This window comes from Sphaerodactylus townsendi, linkage group LG02 (genome assembly GCF_021028975.2).
Source record: "Sphaerodactylus townsendi isolate TG3544 linkage group LG02, MPM_Stown_v2.3, whole genome shotgun sequence".
Lineage (NCBI taxonomy): Eukaryota > Metazoa > Chordata > Lepidosauria > Squamata > Sphaerodactylidae > Sphaerodactylus > Sphaerodactylus townsendi.
In genome coordinates this window covers 97,808,666-97,825,683 of record NC_059426.1, presented here as the reverse complement: position 1 = coordinate 97,825,683, position 17,018 = coordinate 97,808,666, and the positions used below count along the sequence as shown (strand labels likewise).

Here is a 17,018-nt window from a genome sequence, read left to right as displayed (position 1 = left end):
GGTGGAAGAAAAAAAGGGGGGGTGAGAAAGCGGGAGGGGGGAAGCTCTGTAAGAGACCAACAAGAAGGAAAAAGTTGGGGCATCCCGTCATCACATTTTCTGGAGAATTTGTTCAGCTGCCCTCTATGCACGTTTATTTAAAAGCAAGTTCCTCGGAGTTCAACAAGGATTGTTCTAAAGTAAACCTGTACGACATCGTAGCCTTCCCAGCCGATTCCCCTTGAAATCAATGCAGGCTCACTCGGGGCGTGCGAGAGAAATGTGAGGTGGAGTCTATGCGGCTCGGGACTGGCGCTTTTCGCCGACGCTCGAGAGGGGAAAACTCAAAGCACTTTGGGTTGTTGCTTTCCTGGAAAATTGTCCGAGCGTAGAGCGGAACTCAACACAGCGGCTTCTTGTTCTCGGGGGGAAAGTCCATTTGCAACCCTCCGGATACTGCAGACTCCAACCAGAAACCGGGTGGGGGGGGGGAGTAGCGCGTCACGAAGCGTCTTGCGTATCTTCTCCAAGTGAGTGTTCCCCAGTGCCAGGGGGGAGGCGGGGGCGGCCGAGTAAACGGGCGAGAAGGCTCGGCGCATTCTGTAGATTTAAGCGCGTGGGACGCTTTTTTATACCGTCAACCAATGCGCTTGGTCCTCCCCCGGTCACGACGAGTCCTGGTTGCTAAGGAAGTGATAGTGAGGTATTTCCCTCCACCTCTCCTCAATAATGTGGGACCGTGTATTGTCTTTTCTGCATAGCCAAGTGAAGGCTTTGGTTTACTTGAAAGGTATTCAGAGCGAATGCAAATTAAGAATAATAAGCCTAGTTGAAAAATGCATGGAAGAAAGAGGGAATGAGGACAAATCAATATGTTAAAATGGCCGTGAAGTCAAAAGGATCAAATGTACCCCTCCTCCATATTAACAGTAGTTACGTTATTGTTTGTCAGACACTTATTAAGTATTAGAAGATAGATAAGCACTTGGTAGTGCATAACAGCAGAGGGACTAAGGTAGAACAAAAGAGGAAATGCGCACAAGCTGCAAAAATAAGGTGAGGTGTAAGGAATGTAGCAGACGACTAGACTCTGCAGTTGCTGAAGAAGGGCCAAACAAAAAACCAAGCAGTGAGAAAAGTGACAATGTATAATAAAGTGAGATGGGGTTAAATGATTCTGGTACATCTGGTACCTGACCACAGCTGAAGGGATGCTGTGGGAAATAATCAATTTTTCTAAGAGCCAGCTAAAGTATCACTCGCTTCTGCTTGTTTCCAAGGAGGCACTGTATTAATCTCTTATGAGTAGCCACTCCACAGTTTCCTTTTGCTCATTCCTTTGTTGCTTTGTTTTAAAACTTTAGGATCTATTCCATTGCCATGTGCTCATGTGCAGATATGTATTTCATTATTATCTTGAGCCTCTAAGATGAGGAATTTACCTGTTGCATGCTAATTTTGTTTACGTTTCTTATTGCATCTAACATTTCCTATTATAGTTTCCTGAGGTACTGCATATTAAATGTATAGTATAGTTTATTTCCCTCCTCATTTCCTTGTTTTTCTTTTCTGTTCAGAGGGAATGGTTGGAACTAACCATAACCCCTTTCTTTCTAAGAGGGCTTTTCCAGATGATAATAACATTGCAGTTTTTTCTGAGCAACATTCACATAATCCAAGTGTTAGTGGGGTGACATCTTTTTGACTGAGCTTTATGCAATGTCCAATTGCAATGACTATAGTAGCTAGGAGAAAATTGCATTTCTCCAGTGCATGTGGCAAGAGGATAGGAGCAAGGCTTGCACGGTTTGGCCTTCCACCTGAACTAAGCCTAAGAGATAAGAGTTGATCTAAGGCAGGGGTAGGGAACCTTTAACACTCAAAGAGCCATTTGGACCCGTTTTCTATGGGAAAAGAAAACACTTGGAGCCGCAAATAATTTTTGACATTTAAAATAAAGATAACACTGTATATATTGGGTTTTTTTACCTTTTACTCCGCTCATTCTGAGAAGTCCGCCCTGCTGCCTGCAGGGTGGGCAAGGATGGGGCCAGCGGCTCGGCCTCGCCGGCCACCGGGAAAGCGCCCGCCTTGCTCCAATGGGGCAGGTGAGAGGGGAAGCCCGCAGCGCGGCCCAGCCGGCTGCGGGCAGTTGGTGCGCCCGCCCTGCTGCCTGCAGGGCAGGCAAGGATGGGGCCAGCAGCTCAGCTCATGGAGCCGCAGTGCAAGGGCAGAAGAGCCGCATGTGGCTCTCGAGCCGCAGGTTCCCTACCCCTGATCTAAGGCAATCCAATGATCTTGACAGAACAGAGCTTTTTGTTTTCTGAGGGTCTATGATCCGCTCTATGATGCTGAATCATATACATATAACTGTTTTTATGTTGTGAGTAATTTACATTGCTTTACAATCTTACTTTTTATTACTATCTGTCATTGATATTTGAAGTATCATGGCATCATTCTATGACTGTTGTAAAACAACTACTATTGCTTCTTGATTTTCCTTTCCTAAAGCCATTTTGAAGATACTAATTTCGATTTCTGGTATTTATTCCCAGGTTGGTTTCTCTACAACATGCATCATCTTCTGTATTTACACAAACTCTGCAATAGATTTCTTCATTGTCGCTCGATTAGATCTAGTCCAAATTGCTTAAAAATAATGGTCAAAAACATACATTCCTCATTAACAAATGAATGTGGGGCTGAAGAAAAATCAGTTATTTTGTGTAGTGATGAAACATTACAGTACAGTGTAGACAATAAAGATTGTCATCAGCTTCATATTCCTGTTATGGTCAAAGAAGTTGTGAACTTTTTAGAACCACAGCAAGGACAGGTAAGCTGGAATCTCTTATGGAAGTTTGTTTACATTAAAAAAGAGTTGTTCTTTCCTGCTCAGAAATTAGTTACAGAGAAAATTGTATACTATAATTTGAAATGCCCATTCTACTAAATTGATTTCAGGTATTTTGTTTAAAGGCTTCTATGTGACTTTTAGAAGGGGAAATGGGGTGTGGGAAGGCAGTATTGCATTATACAGTTATTGTGGCACTATAAAACTCAACATGTTTATAAATTGCAAGTTGCCTGGAAAGTCTGATTTCAAAATAGAAAACTTTGTCAAGAGGAACTTCAAGTGAAAATTATAGTGCTATCCTAATCAGAGTTCTAGCCTTCTAGGTCAGATTCTAGAGATCAGATTTTAGCCCTCTGGGGGTCAATTGAGGTCAACAGACTTAGAAAGAAATTCTAACTTCTGTTTAGGAATCCAAGAGTTAGGTCATATCTTTTCAGTAAGCTCGGAGGTTATTTAAAACAACAATAAATGGAAACTAAGGTAGAATGCATGTTACAAAGCTCGTGACGAAGCTGCGCGAACATCCTATAGGACGTTTATGAAAGCCTATGAGATGGCGACGAAGGAGGCGAAGAGGGCTTTCTTCTCTTCCTCTCTCGCATCTGCTAGCTCTCGCCCGGCTCAATTGTTTCGGATAATTCGATCTTTGACCTCTTTATCAGAGGGTTCTACAAATCGTGAATTAGCTATTAGCTGTGAGGCATTTATGAGCTTTTTTGCAGACAAAGTCGCGATGCGGCTCCGCCAGGACCAACTTCCCTGCCACCTTTTAACTACAATTAGTGAACTGGAGGCTCCCTTGCCGCCTTCTGGCCCTTTGTTTGGCCCGGTTTTCCCAGTCTGCTCCGAAGCTGCTGTTGACAGGGATCTTTGGCTGCTGTTAGACCTACTACCTGTCCTCTGGATCCGTGCCCTTCCTGGCTAATTAAAACTTGCCGGGAGGAGCTTACGACCCCACCTGTTGAAAATCATCAATGACTCTCTTTGAGCAAGGAGTCTTTCCAGATGGGGTTGAAGGAGGCAGTGGTCCGCTTCCACTCTTGAAAAGACCATCGTTAGATCACTGAGATTCCCTGGCCAATTACCGCCCCGTCTCGAATCTTTCGCTTCTGCGGGAAGGTAATTGAGGAGAGTGGTGTTGGAGCAGCTTCAGGGTTTCCCTGGATGAAACATCAGCTTTTCGACCCCTTCCAGTCCGCTTCCGTGCTGGGCATGGGACGGAGATCGGTTCTCGGCCGCTGTCACAGATACAGCTCCGTGATGCAACTTGACCAGTAGGTGGCGTGATGCGGCGCTGCTGGTGTTGTTAGATTCTCACCGGCAGCGCTTTGATGTCGGTCGCACCCACTTAACCTTTTGGCCCACCGCTTCAGCCGCCTCCGGGGTCCGGGCACTGTCCTTCAATGGATTGTCTCTGCTCCTCCGGGCGGAGTCAGCGCAAGTGTGGTGTGGGGACAAAGCTTCCCAGAGGTGCTCTCGCTTCATTGTGGTGTGCCCCTCCAGGGGGCATTGTTGTCCCCACTGTTATTGCTAACATCTATATGCACCGACCTTGCTCGAGTTGGTAATGGAGCTTTGGGGCTGGTTCTGCCGTATCAGTATGCTGATGACACTCAGCTCATTCTGTCGATGGAGGCGCGGAGCTGTCACCGCTTCCCTGCAGCCTCTACAGCATTGTTTGGAGAGCGGTCAGCTGGTTGGTTACAACAGAGCAGGTTAAAACTTAATCCATCTAAGACGAGATTACCTCCTGGCTTGGCCGGGGAGAGATTGGGGAATTCTGTCACCGCGGTGTGGGAGAGGGGGTCACATTGGCGCCTCGCACTCCTCCTCCGTTCGCAGCCTGGGGGGTCCACCTGGATTCGCCTCTTTCAATGGGAGCACCCAGGTGGCTCCATACAACCCTCGGAGCTATGCGTTTTCCATCTCTTCTCGACAGGCCCGAGCTGCTTTTGGCTCCTCTTCCTCTCCAACGCTGACCTAGCCACTGTGATCCATGCAACGTCACCTCCAGGCTAGACTATTGTAACTCGCTCTAATGCTGGCCTTCCCTATGCGTCTCGATTCGGAAGCTAAAACTGGTCCAAAAAATGCAGCTGCACGCCTGCTCACAGGTGCAGTGCCATCTGGGATCATATCCAGCCTGTGCTGCACCAGCTGCATTGGCTCCCCAGTGGAGTTCCGGGAATCATCTTGCAAGGTGTTGGTGTTGACTCTTTAAGGCCTTACGCCAGGCCTGGGACCCTCGTACCTTCGGGACCGGGGTGATTACTCCCATATGTCCCGAGGCTAGACCTCTCTGCATGCTCAGCAGAGGGCCAATTTTACTGGAGATCCCTGGCCCCCCTCAATGATGTGCTGGCTCTCCACTCGGGCCAGGGCCTTTCACGGCTCTGCCCCTGCCTGGTGGAGACACTCTACCACCAGCTGGGTCCGGGGCCCTTCATGGGACACTTTGGAGAGTTCCGGTGAGGGGCCTGCAAGACCTAATTGTTCCACCGGGCCTCTCGGAGAGACTACCACAGCCGCTGAGGGTGCCCTGCTTTCATCCTCCCCCTGCTGTATAGGGTCCCTAACATCATCGGGACCCATCACTCTTCTTGGGAGGGTTGCATATGGGTTCGTGGGATACTGTTTTAGAATGAAAATTTTAAACTTTTATATATTTATGTTTATATATGCTTTTATATTGTTCACCGCCCTGAGCCCTTTGGGGATAGGGCGGTATACGAAATCAAATAATAAATAAATAAATAAATAAATAAAATAAACCTGTCATTGATTGAGAGCAGAACATCTTAGGTAGGGCTCACATTTATGTGTAGGTGTACTGGGAGATCCAAACTCAGCCCGGTAGATATGATGTTCATAACCAACTGTGAAAACATAGAACTCCACTGATGTCTCAGTGTAGCTGTGGTAGGCTGCTGGAGCCAGAAACAAAGATTAGTTGTAACCTTTCTATATATGTGAAAATGAGCTGTTCTTTCTTTGTGTGTGGGGAGCACATCCATTGGAGTGACAGCATCAGCATCCTTTTTTAAACAAATTGTAACATTATAAAAGAAACAATATACCTGTAGGCTGATTAAATACACTTTAGACCAAACATAACCATAATTCACATTCCCTTAGCTTCTGTCATAACCTCTAGTTTACCACCACCACATTAAGGCTCATTCCGCACATGCAGAATAATGCACTTTCAAACTGCTTTCAGTGCTCTTTGAAGCTGTGCGGAATAGCAAAATCCACTTGCAAACAGTTGTGAAAGTGGTTTGAAAACGCATTATTTTGCGTGTGCGGAAGGAGCCTAAGTTCTTAATAATCTAAACTATTTTTGTCTTTCATGCAGACTCTGAAATCTGTTGCTTCCTTTACAATTATTCCAGTAGTCCAAAAACCACTTCCAAGTCTCTACAGATTTGGTCGGTGTCTATCCTTTTCAAATACCACACATACCTATACCCGGATATCTTGCTCACTGTCCACGTATACCACACTTTATTTATCTGCAGTCCTAAAAATGGCACCAACTGATCTTTCCATTTCTGCGCCTGAGTCGTTCTGGCCACAATGATGAGCTTCAATAACAAAGGTCTTTGAGGCAGATTCATTCAGCAAATAGACCTGTGCTGTGCAATAGTAGGTAAATTGTATAATAATTTCAGTTTTGTTATGTACACTATTCTGGTATTTTTGAATTTTTGGGCAAGCCTATTGTAAATGGAAGAAAGACTCTTTATAGTTTCCCAACATATATCAACCCCCCTGAAACTTTGGCTAACTTTGCAGGATTCCAAAGTTTGAGTCCAGTGGCATCTTTTAGACCAACAAAGTTTTATTCTTGGTATAAGCTTTTGTGTACATGCATATTTTTTTCAGATATACAAGTGTGCACGCACATGAAATCTTATACCAAGAATAAAACTACATTGGTCTTAAAGGTGCCACTGGACTCAAACTTTTTTCTGCTCTTTCAGACCAACATGGGTACTCACCGGAATCTATCTTGTAGAAATCAAATACCAATGATAAAGCATTTTCAAACACTTCAATGAAATAGAAAAACTTAGGTCAGTTTCCCATCTAGTTTTGTCTTGTTATCCTTCTGAAGATCTGCATAATTTTTTATCGGTAAACGTTTGGGATGATCCTGCATGCAAAAAATATTTTCAGTACCATTTAATGGATAATCCTATTGGTGATACTTAAAAAAAATCCTATGCCACACTTGAGACTTATTCTTGGTATAAGCTTTTGTATACATGCTTTTGTGTACTTGAGACATAGTATTGATTTCAATCCCAGTACATGTTGAAGTATTGGGATTTGTCCTGGAGCTCTTCTCCTCAGTTTATCTCAGGTTTTAAGTTCCCTCTCCTCTTTCACTTCGGTAAATCTCACTAGCTCCATTAGAATCCTTTAGCTCCATTAGAGTCTTATACCATTCATGTTCCTCATAGTGATGACTCAGAGGAGATTCTAATAAAGTCCTTCTCAGCCTTACTCGCTGCTGACCAACAGGTTATAACAGATGGTCTGGAGCAGCCAAGGTTTAGACCAGGGGTAGGGAACCTTTAACACTCAAAGAGCCATTTGGACCCATTTTCCACAGGAAAAGAAACACTTGGAGCCGCAAATAATTTTTGACATTTAAAATAAAGATAACACTGTATATATTGGGTTTTTTTACCTTTTACTCCGCTCATTCTGAGAAGTGCATGGATGCGTCCACCCTGCTGCCTGCAGGGCGGACAAGGATGGGGCCAGCAGCTCGGCCTCGCCGGCCGCCGGGAAAGCGCCCGCCCTGCTCCAATGGGGCGGGCGAGAGGGGAAGCCCACAGCATGGCCCATCCGGCCGCGGGCAGTTGGTGCGCCCGCCCTGCTGCCTGCAGGGCGGGGAAGGATGAAGCTGGCGGCTCGGCCTTGTTGGCCGCCGGGAAAGCACCTGCCCCGCTCCAACGGGGTGGGCGAGAGGGGAAGCCCGTGGTGTGCCCCAGCCGGCCACGGGCAATTGGTGCACCCGCCCTGTTGCCTGCAGGGCAGCCAAGGGTGGGGCTGGCGGCTCGGCTCGTGGAGCCGCAGTGCAAGGGCAGAAGAGCCGCATGCGGCTCTCGAGCCGCAGGTTCCCTACCCCTGGTTTAGACTTTTGGGTAAAATACAGGGCAGCTATACATTACTCCGTTTTTCTCCCTCTAGTTCTTCTAGAGAGACTGTGGCTGAGACTGTCTTGTATAAACCTAAAGTTCTCACCTGCCCCTTCTGGTTCCATGAGATGACCCTAGTCAATAGTGATATTTCTTTCCCTGGAAGGAAACTTTTTCTTTATATTAATTTTAAGATATTTGAGGTTGCCATAGGATGTAACTGGATACAAAAATATTTCAAATTTCAACTTCTTTGCAAAAAAAAGTTTAGAAAGCAAATAAATTTGAAGAACTAATGTATAACATAGAAAAGGAACAAGGAAAACTACTTACCAAAATATACAGGATATTATTGAATCACGAACAAAAGCCATCACAGATGATGAAAAAGAACTGGGAAACAGAATTAAATTAGACAATAAATGATAATGGAATAGAATATTTCAGCAAGTTTCATTCAAATCAATTTTGAGGAGTGTACAAGAACATAGGTTAAAGATACTTTAAAAAGCTATTATACCCTGGTTAAGATTTATCATATTAAGACTGGGAATAAAAAATTGTTGGAGTTGTGGGGAATTGGGTACATTTATACACATGCGGTGATTGTGTCCTATGATAGTAAAGTTTTGGGAATCTGGTTTTGTGGAGATTAGTAAAATTATAAAAGAACAGTTTGAATGATTGAATTAGCTCTGGCCGTTTCCGCACGGCCCCCCAGGCGCCCCCACGCCGGCAAGAATTCTGCCGGGCGCATGATGGCCGCTCGCATCGCAAGCGCGATGGCAGTCGGGCAGGAGAGGCCTGGCGGATCGACAGGTACGGTCGAGGAGGACAGTGAGGGAGGGGCTTCGGAGGCCAGAAGGCCGACGATGGGGACAAGGTGAGTGGGAAAGGGAAGGGAAACAGCGTGTTCCCAGCGGTGGTGTTCGCACCGCGCCGCCGGGAAGACGCTGTTCCCTCAAAAACAACCCTTTAAAGGGTTGTTTTTTAGGGCGGCCTGACGCCGCCCTGAGGGAGGGGAAGGGCAGCACTGGTACGGCGCTAAGCTGCTGTTTCAACGCAGCGCCATGCCTGTGCTTAACGGGCTGGCCTGGGGGACTGGCGCTTATCGCCTTAGGCCGCCGTTTTTGGCCCATGCGGAAACGGCCTCTGTTAAACTTATTTTCTAATGTAATTTGCACTGTAAATGGAAAACATTTATACATTTTCTTATAGTGTCAGCCAGGATGGTTATTTCCATAAGCTGGAAAAATACAAATAATATTTGATTGGAGAGATTAAAGAATTTCATGGAATTGGAAAAATTAATAATGTCAGAATAATACAAGGAAGAAAAACGGAAGATTATTTTAGGAGAATTTGGAATAATTTTGCAAGATATTTATTGAAATTTTTTGAATCGAAAATATGGAATACTGTTTAATAAGTTGAGATACAGTCTTGGATATAGAGATTTGGACAGCAAAATATAGCTATATTTGTATAGAATATATATGGAAACTATTGCCAATGGAAGTTTTTATTGTTTTGTTTTGTTTTAACTATTAAGTTTGCTATATATTGATATCAGTTTCAGTGCCAGTAGATAATGGATGTATTATAGATTGGAGTTTAGATGGAATTTTTAAGCACTGTCATTTTTTAATGTTTTGTGAATTTTGTGTATTTGTGTATTTCTTTACCTTTTCTTTTGTTTTTAAATTTAAACATTTATAAAATAAAATTTAAAGAGTTCTGAAGAAGAAATTGTTAGTCACTTCCTTGAAGATCATCAGTTTTAGATGATGGGGCCTGTTCTACAGCCTACAGCAAATGTACCTGCTACTGTAATTTAATCTAAGTGATGCTCTCAAATAATAGTTGCATTTTCATTGATCCAGATGGGGACCTGGATAGTATAGAAAGAGCCAATTGACAATTAAGCGGGGTGTGGATCGCTGTGGGTTACGGTACGTCCCTCTTATGTTTAGGGACCTGCAAACACGGATATTTTGTGTCTGCAGGAAACTTAGGCTTTGGAGGCTAGACTTCCTATACTCCAGGACTATTGTTCCTTTGATGTTTCATCTGTTAAAACTTGTGTTAAGGATAAAGGTAGAGGGGATTTGATAATTTTTGTCTCAGTGGACTTAAGGGCAGATGTTTATCCCTTGAAATATGGATACATGGATTGTAGTTGTATTTTACTGATCTGAGATCTGCTTAGAGGATTCCTTCTCTGGATTAAAAATTATATCCCACTCAAACTCTCTAAGTCTGCGAGTGCTGAGAATTTTTTAGACAAATAGAATTTGTTTTGGATGATTTGTCTTTTCAGTGTGATTTCAAAATGATTCTCATTTCATGTAGAGATCTAAATGCCAGAACTGGTTTGGGCCTATCTGATCCCATAGGTCATGGCAATAGTCAGATTGGTGAACAAGGTATTCTCTTAGATTGGTTGTCACCAGTTTGGGTTATCAGTAAACCGAGTTTAAAATTTTTAGAATTGTTGTTCCTTCAGCAGCTGTGTATCCTGCATGATCTTAGGTTTGATATTTCAGGGGGAACATTTACATCTTTTTCTCCAGGTGCAAGTACAATGGATTATATTACAGTATCATCTTTGCTTCTGCTTTATACACACTGTTCTGAGGTAGTCAAGAGGATTGAAAACCATCATTGTCTCTTACGCTTAACACTTGATTTTCAGGACAATATTTTCTTAGTTCAGCACATTATCCAGTAGTAGAATGTCAATCCGGTGTATGGAAGATCACATGGATGCCAGGTTATATACTTTTCTTGTCCACGTTGTGAGGGAAGTAACTTTTGAGTCTCTAGGTCAGAAAATTTTGAGAGATGGCTCTGATATCTTCACTGATGTTGAGACCATTATTTACTTCCTTAAACCCTTGTTTATTAACAATAAACCTTTTGAAATCACCTAATCTCAAGGTTAGGGTTGGTTTGACAGAGAATGCTGGGCTTCTAGGAAAGAGTGAGTATATTACACTCAGTGGCTTTTCTGACAGAAATCTGGAATATCTCCTGACTGCTTCATGCATTTAAAATCAGCTCATGAAAAATTCTTAAAATGAAGAAACTCAACCATGCAAAATTGCTGACAGTAATTAGGTTTAGTTGTTCAAGATAAGAGTCTCAGTTCTGAAAACTTGTATAATTTGGCTTGGTAGATGTTTTCCTGATTGGGCTGCACATATTTCTGCAACAAACTGACATGCATATTATAGCCAGGTATTTGGTATCCTTTCCATCTCAGGCCCAGAACCCTTGGCCCAGACTCCAGTTTTGAAGATTCATCCTTTACCTAATTGGTCTCCCATCTCAGATTCTGAAGCAGACGCTTTCACTGCCTCTGTTTCTCTCTCCCTCTTGCTCTCTTTCTCTTTGGTAAGTCTCCAAATGAAGATATGATCTTCCCAGAGGTGTATAGGCATTTTTCTGACTGGTGGTTCCATGATCATGACCCTGGAACCTATTTAGAATTTTCATTTAAAGAGATTTAGCCTTGTGGCATTCCAGCAACTTTAGTGCAGGCTGAATTTGGATTATCCTCAATTAGTGTCCATATGCATGTCATCTTATTCATATTCTGGAGGAAGCAAAGACATCTTTCTGTCAGTCCATTTTTAAGGCAAAATAGTGAGTTACTGTCCTTAGATGCTGCTTGAATAGTTGGCTTGAAACAATATTCTTTGCTATTATTACTTTATGGATATTCTCAGGGTTTCCCCTTACCTGGTTTCAATATACAAGACTAGATTTTTGAGACAGATGGCATGTTGGAGAGAAACAGTCTCTCACTCTAGATTTTCCACCGACTTCAAATTGTTTGGAAAAGACCATGGCAGAGCTTATCTGTCCAATATTATTTTCCCAATCTTAGAATGGCTTTAACATTTATATATTTCAATCTATATTTTCTGCAATTTATCAGGTTGGCAGGTATAAATACGCCAGCTACTGCTTGTCTATGTATTTGTGTAGCCTTAGTTCCAGAAGATCTGTCATATTATATTTTGTTTTTTCCTTTGTATACAGAAAGCCTGGAAATAAATTTCTTGCTGACATTCTAAAAGATATAAATTTTCCTATGGATAAAACCCAATTTTCCTTCTTTCCAAACTGGATCAGTGTGTCTCTTATAGAGTGGCTCAACTCTCCTTGAAAACCAAGAAAATACAGGCCAGAACTGTGTGGCAGAACTATTTTAATAGTGTGTTGTAATGATGTTTACATGTTTTAAGAGCTTTAAACTGTATGCTATAGTTGTGTCCCTTTGTGTCCTAATTGTAGTGGCCTTTGATATTATATAATATACATTTTGTTTTTTTGCATTATTTCTAATAGTTGCTTAACTGAGGACATCTGATTTGTAACTGAAAAAGCCACAGTATCTGTAATTTTTAATCTCTCCTTCATCTGTCCTAAACCCAGAGATCAGTTCTTCTTCTCACCTTAATCTCCAGTATCTCTATGCATGAATCAAACAACAAAGGTGACAAAGGAAAACCCTGTTGCACACTGTGACATAACTGGAATTACAGAGTAAGAAAACCATAGAAGCAGAAGTGAACCCCCAGATCCTTATATAATAAATTAATACATTTACAGATCCCTGGCCCAAACACAACAGGATTCAGCTTTTTTTTCTCAGAATGTTCCAACTGACCCCATCAAAAGCTTTTTCAGAATCCACAAACATAAATACTGTTGATAATTTACACTGTTCTGCATATTCAATTGGATTCACTAACCTTTGAATACTGCAGAACATCTACTGACCTGCCAGAAATCCTATCTGGTCTGATCCACTATAACTGTTGATCATCCTTTTTAATCTAACAGATAACATCAAACTAATATTTTATACTCAACATTGAGTAAATGTATTGGACAGTATTCTAACAGTTTAGAAATGTCCTTCCCTTCCTTAAGAATTAGTGAGATAGACATCTGACCAAGATTTGCTAACATTTCCTTGCAGAAAAACATCTTGATACAATTTCAAATAAACATTGTACAGTTTCCTCAGTAAAGATGTTATAAATTCACTCATTAATCCATCAGGTTCTGGGGCTCTGCCGACCTTTACATATTTGATCATCAGTTTAATATCTTCCAGACCAGTTGGTCTATCTAACCAGTGAAGATGGAACAGGACCGGTGTCATCTGGTCCCAGCTAGATGCCTCAGGAGCCTGGCTATCTCATTTTGCATGGGTTTAAGTTTCCGGATCATAGTTAAAGGCAGGCCAGTGTAAAGTGAGTTACAATAATCAAGTCTGAAGATGACCATTGCATGGATCACTGTGATCAGGTCAGAACAGGAGAGGTATGGGGCCAGTTGTCATGCCTTCCGTATATGACGAAAAGCTGCCCAGGCAGTCTGAGCAACCTGGGCCTCCAGCGATAACACTGGGTCCAACAAGGTTACTCTCTTGACAGACAAGGCTAGGTGTAAAACCTCGCCATCCAGCGTAGGCAAGCAAAAGTTCAGTCCAGTCGCTCCCCCAAACCCAGTCATAGAACCTCTGTTTTCATAGGATTTAACTTTAGCCTACTCACTCTCAACCAACTGGCCATGGCCTGCCCTCCATCGTGAACACGAGCTGGGTGTCATCAGCATATTGGTGACACCACAGCCCAAAACTCTGGACCATTCTCGCCAGGGGGTGCATGTGGATGTTAAAAAGCATCAGGGAGAGGATCGCACCCTGTGGCACCCCACAGACTATGGGGTAGCACCTGGAGTTCTCTCCTCCCAATGTCACCAGCAGTCCCCAGTCTCGGAGAAATGAGGCCAGCCAGCACAAGGCTGACCCCCGAATTCCAATATCGGCGAGGCAGTGGACCAAAAAGTCGTGATCTACTACATCGAATACTGTGGTGAGATCTAACAACATTAGCAACTCCAAACTGCCTATGTCCAGATGGAGCTGGAGTTTGTCCATGGCTGCGACCAGCACCGTCTCGGTTCCATGGCCAGTGCGGAAACTGGACTGGAAGGAATTCAATATGTTTGCATCATCCAGGAACCTCTGGAGCTGATCCGCTTCCACTCACTCAATTACTTTACCCAAAAATGGAAGGTTCGAAACCAGGTGGTAATTGGCCGGATCCATCAGATCTAATTGTGGTCGGACCACTGCCTCTTTAAGCCGACCTGAGAAAACCCCTTGCTCAAGGGAGCTATTAACAATTTCCAACAGGTGGCTCCGAAGCTCCTCCTTGCTGGCTTTCATCAATCAAGAAGGGCATGGGTCAAAAGGACAAGTGATAAATCGTACAGCTGCCAGTGTCCTGTCCACATCCGTCGGGTCGAGCAGGCTGAAATGGTCGAAACAAGGACCCGAAGACAACCAAGGGGCCTCCAGTTCACTTATTGTAGCAATTGTCGTGGGTAGGGTTTGGCAGAGGGCCAAGACTTTGTAAAGTAGCTTGCAAACGCCTCACAGCCTAATGCCAATGCCCTTAATTTAGTACCCATAGCAGAGGTCATGAGTGACTGAATTACTCTAAACAATTGTGCCGGGTGCAAGCTACCAACTGCGATAAAGGAGGCAAAATATATCCTCTTTGCTTCCTTCGCAGCTCTCTCGTACGATCTTATAAATGCTCAATATGAGTGTCTTGTTCCTTTGTCAAAAATCCGCCGCCACGCTCACTCTAGTCATTTCATCTCCTGCTTCATCCGTTGCAGCTCCTCGGTGTACCAAGGGGCCGTGAAGGGGGCGCCTGGGGGCAACCGCCTCAATGGCTTCAGAGAGCCTGGTATCCCAACCCTCTACCAGCTCATCAGGGTGGCGCCAGCATGTGGGGTCTCCCACAGAGCATCCTGGAACCGCTCTGGGTCCATTAGTCTCTGCAGGCGGGCTAAAATATGCCTGTTGCCTAGACAGGGGGGCGCAGCAGCATCAATCAGAGCCTTCAGGACATAGTGGTCAGACCACGGTTCTCTATCAATAGAGTATAAGCCCACATTCACACCTGTCGTGAAGATCAGGTCCAGAGTGTGGCCTTGTTGATGTGTAGGGCACCCAGTGTTTACCAAGGAGAGGCCTAGCGTCACCATGGTTAACACTAGATCAACAGCTGCCAAAGAGGAGGCCGAATCAACGTGGTTGTTGAAGTCACCCAACACTTAAATATTAATCTCTTAACTATATACAGAAATAGGGTGTTCTGGGTTTTCTGGTGTATGTCCATGTTCCAGGAGCATTTTCTCCTGAAGTTTCGCCTGCATCTGTGGCTGGCATCTTCAGAGAAGAAATGTTAAAATATACATTAAAAAACATTTTGCTTGATACATTCCCTTTGTAAAACTCCGAAATGCTATCCACCATTCAGTTTCATGGCATTTGTTAGGATTATTGTTTTAACTCTGCAACTTCTGTTAGCTGTAATCTATATCTGTAAACGCGAAATACCACTGACTGACTGACTGACTGACTGACTGACTGACTGACTGACTGACTGACTGACTCATCAAAAGAACTCAAAAACCACCGAACCTACAAAGTTGAAATTTGGCACACCTGTTCATTATGTGGTTTAGAAGAAGAAGAAGAGTTTGGATTTATATCCCCCCTTTCTCTCCTGCAGGAGACTCAAAGGGGCTTACAATCTTCTTGCCCTTCCCCCCTCACAACAAACACCCTGTGAGGTGGGTGGGGCTGAGAGAGCTCCGAGAAGCTGTGACTAGCCCAAGGTCACCCAGCTGGCGTGTGTGGGAGTGTACAGGCTAATCTGAATTCCCCAGATAAGCCTCCACAGCTCAGGCGGCAGAGCTGGGAATCAAACCCGGTTCCTCCAGATTAGATACATGAGCTCTTAACCTCCTACGCCACTGCTGCTCCTTAGGTGCTCCTTTAGGTGCTCACTAAGAAAGGATTTTTCAAAATATTCAGTTTTACTCGAGTTATTACACATTTACTGTTCACTGCTCATCTCGAGCCATCTGCGTGAACATTCTAAGGGCAAACCAACCGCTCAGTCCACAGGCATGCTTCACGAACATTCTAAGGATGACAGTTGAACACCTTCAACCTTACCCTGAACCTCTTCACAGCCTTCTCACTCATCAGCATCCAGTGGCAGAACACTTCCTTTCTGCATCCCGATAATACAACAGCTGCTTCCACATGACGTCTTTTGGAGCCCACCAGGTGAAAGAGAGCAATAACACATTGCATTAAAAAAAGACAACTACAGGAAGCTGCTGCAAAATATGTGAAAACAAATCCATCAGTCCACAGACAGGCTGTGAGGAAATATGCTGCATGTCACCCCAAAGTTCACAAACAGGCTGCAAAGAAGTGTGCTGAATGTCACCCCAAAATTCATAGAGAACCTGTGATGAAGTATGCGTAGCGAAGCACAGGTGCCCTGCTAGTGTTTCATAATTGCAGTGTTGGTTTATTGCAGTTAAATCACAAAATACCTGTAAGGGTTTCAATGGTGTTGATGTTCAGAACAGCCGCCTGGCCTTGACTGAATTCCAAAATCCGGGCGATGGGCCAGCATCTGCGGCGGAGACTCTGGTGGAGGCCTTATCTCATCGAGAGAGATGAGAACACCGTTCCCATGAGAAACTGGGAGGGGGGATGGGATGGACAGAGTTATAACCTGTGCTTCTGGCGGGAGACTTTATTCCTGCCACGTCGTGTACGTGAGCTTTCTAGGATGTCTGAATAAACGGTCTTTTACACCAAAAAGCCTTTTATTTCTGCTTCTATGGAATTCCTTACATTGCTCAACTGGACTGTAGGGGATAAAGAGACTGCGGCCATCAAAGTAGCGCTCTCCACTTGGCGCCACTGGCTGGAGGGGGCTAAACACCCCTTTCAAGTTTGGTCGGATCACAAGAACTTGGCCGCCCTTTCCACCCCCCTCAAGATGTCCGCAAAACAACTCCGTTGGGCCGATTTCTTTTCACGTTTCTCTTTCACCATCCATTTTTTCCCTGGAAAAAACCAATAAACTGGCTGATGCACTCTCGCGCCTGCCCGGGGAGGGGGGTGG

At 44.1% G+C, this 17,018-nt stretch overlaps 1 protein-coding gene across 1 annotated transcript in view; it reads left to right on the top strand.

The window, feature by feature from the left end:
* Window positions 1–526: 526 nt before the first annotated feature.
* The window catches only part of METTL15 (methyltransferase like 15), a 183,587-nt gene continuing 167,095 nt past the window's right edge, over window positions 527–17,018 (top strand). The window contains exons 1-2 of the mRNA XM_048484586.1: window positions 527–769; window positions 2,538–2,818. Coding sequence (XP_048340543.1) covers window positions 709–769; window positions 2,538–2,818 — 342 coding nt within the window. The 5' untranslated portion in view covers window positions 527–708. The remainder of the gene's footprint in view (window positions 770–2,537; window positions 2,819–17,018) is intronic.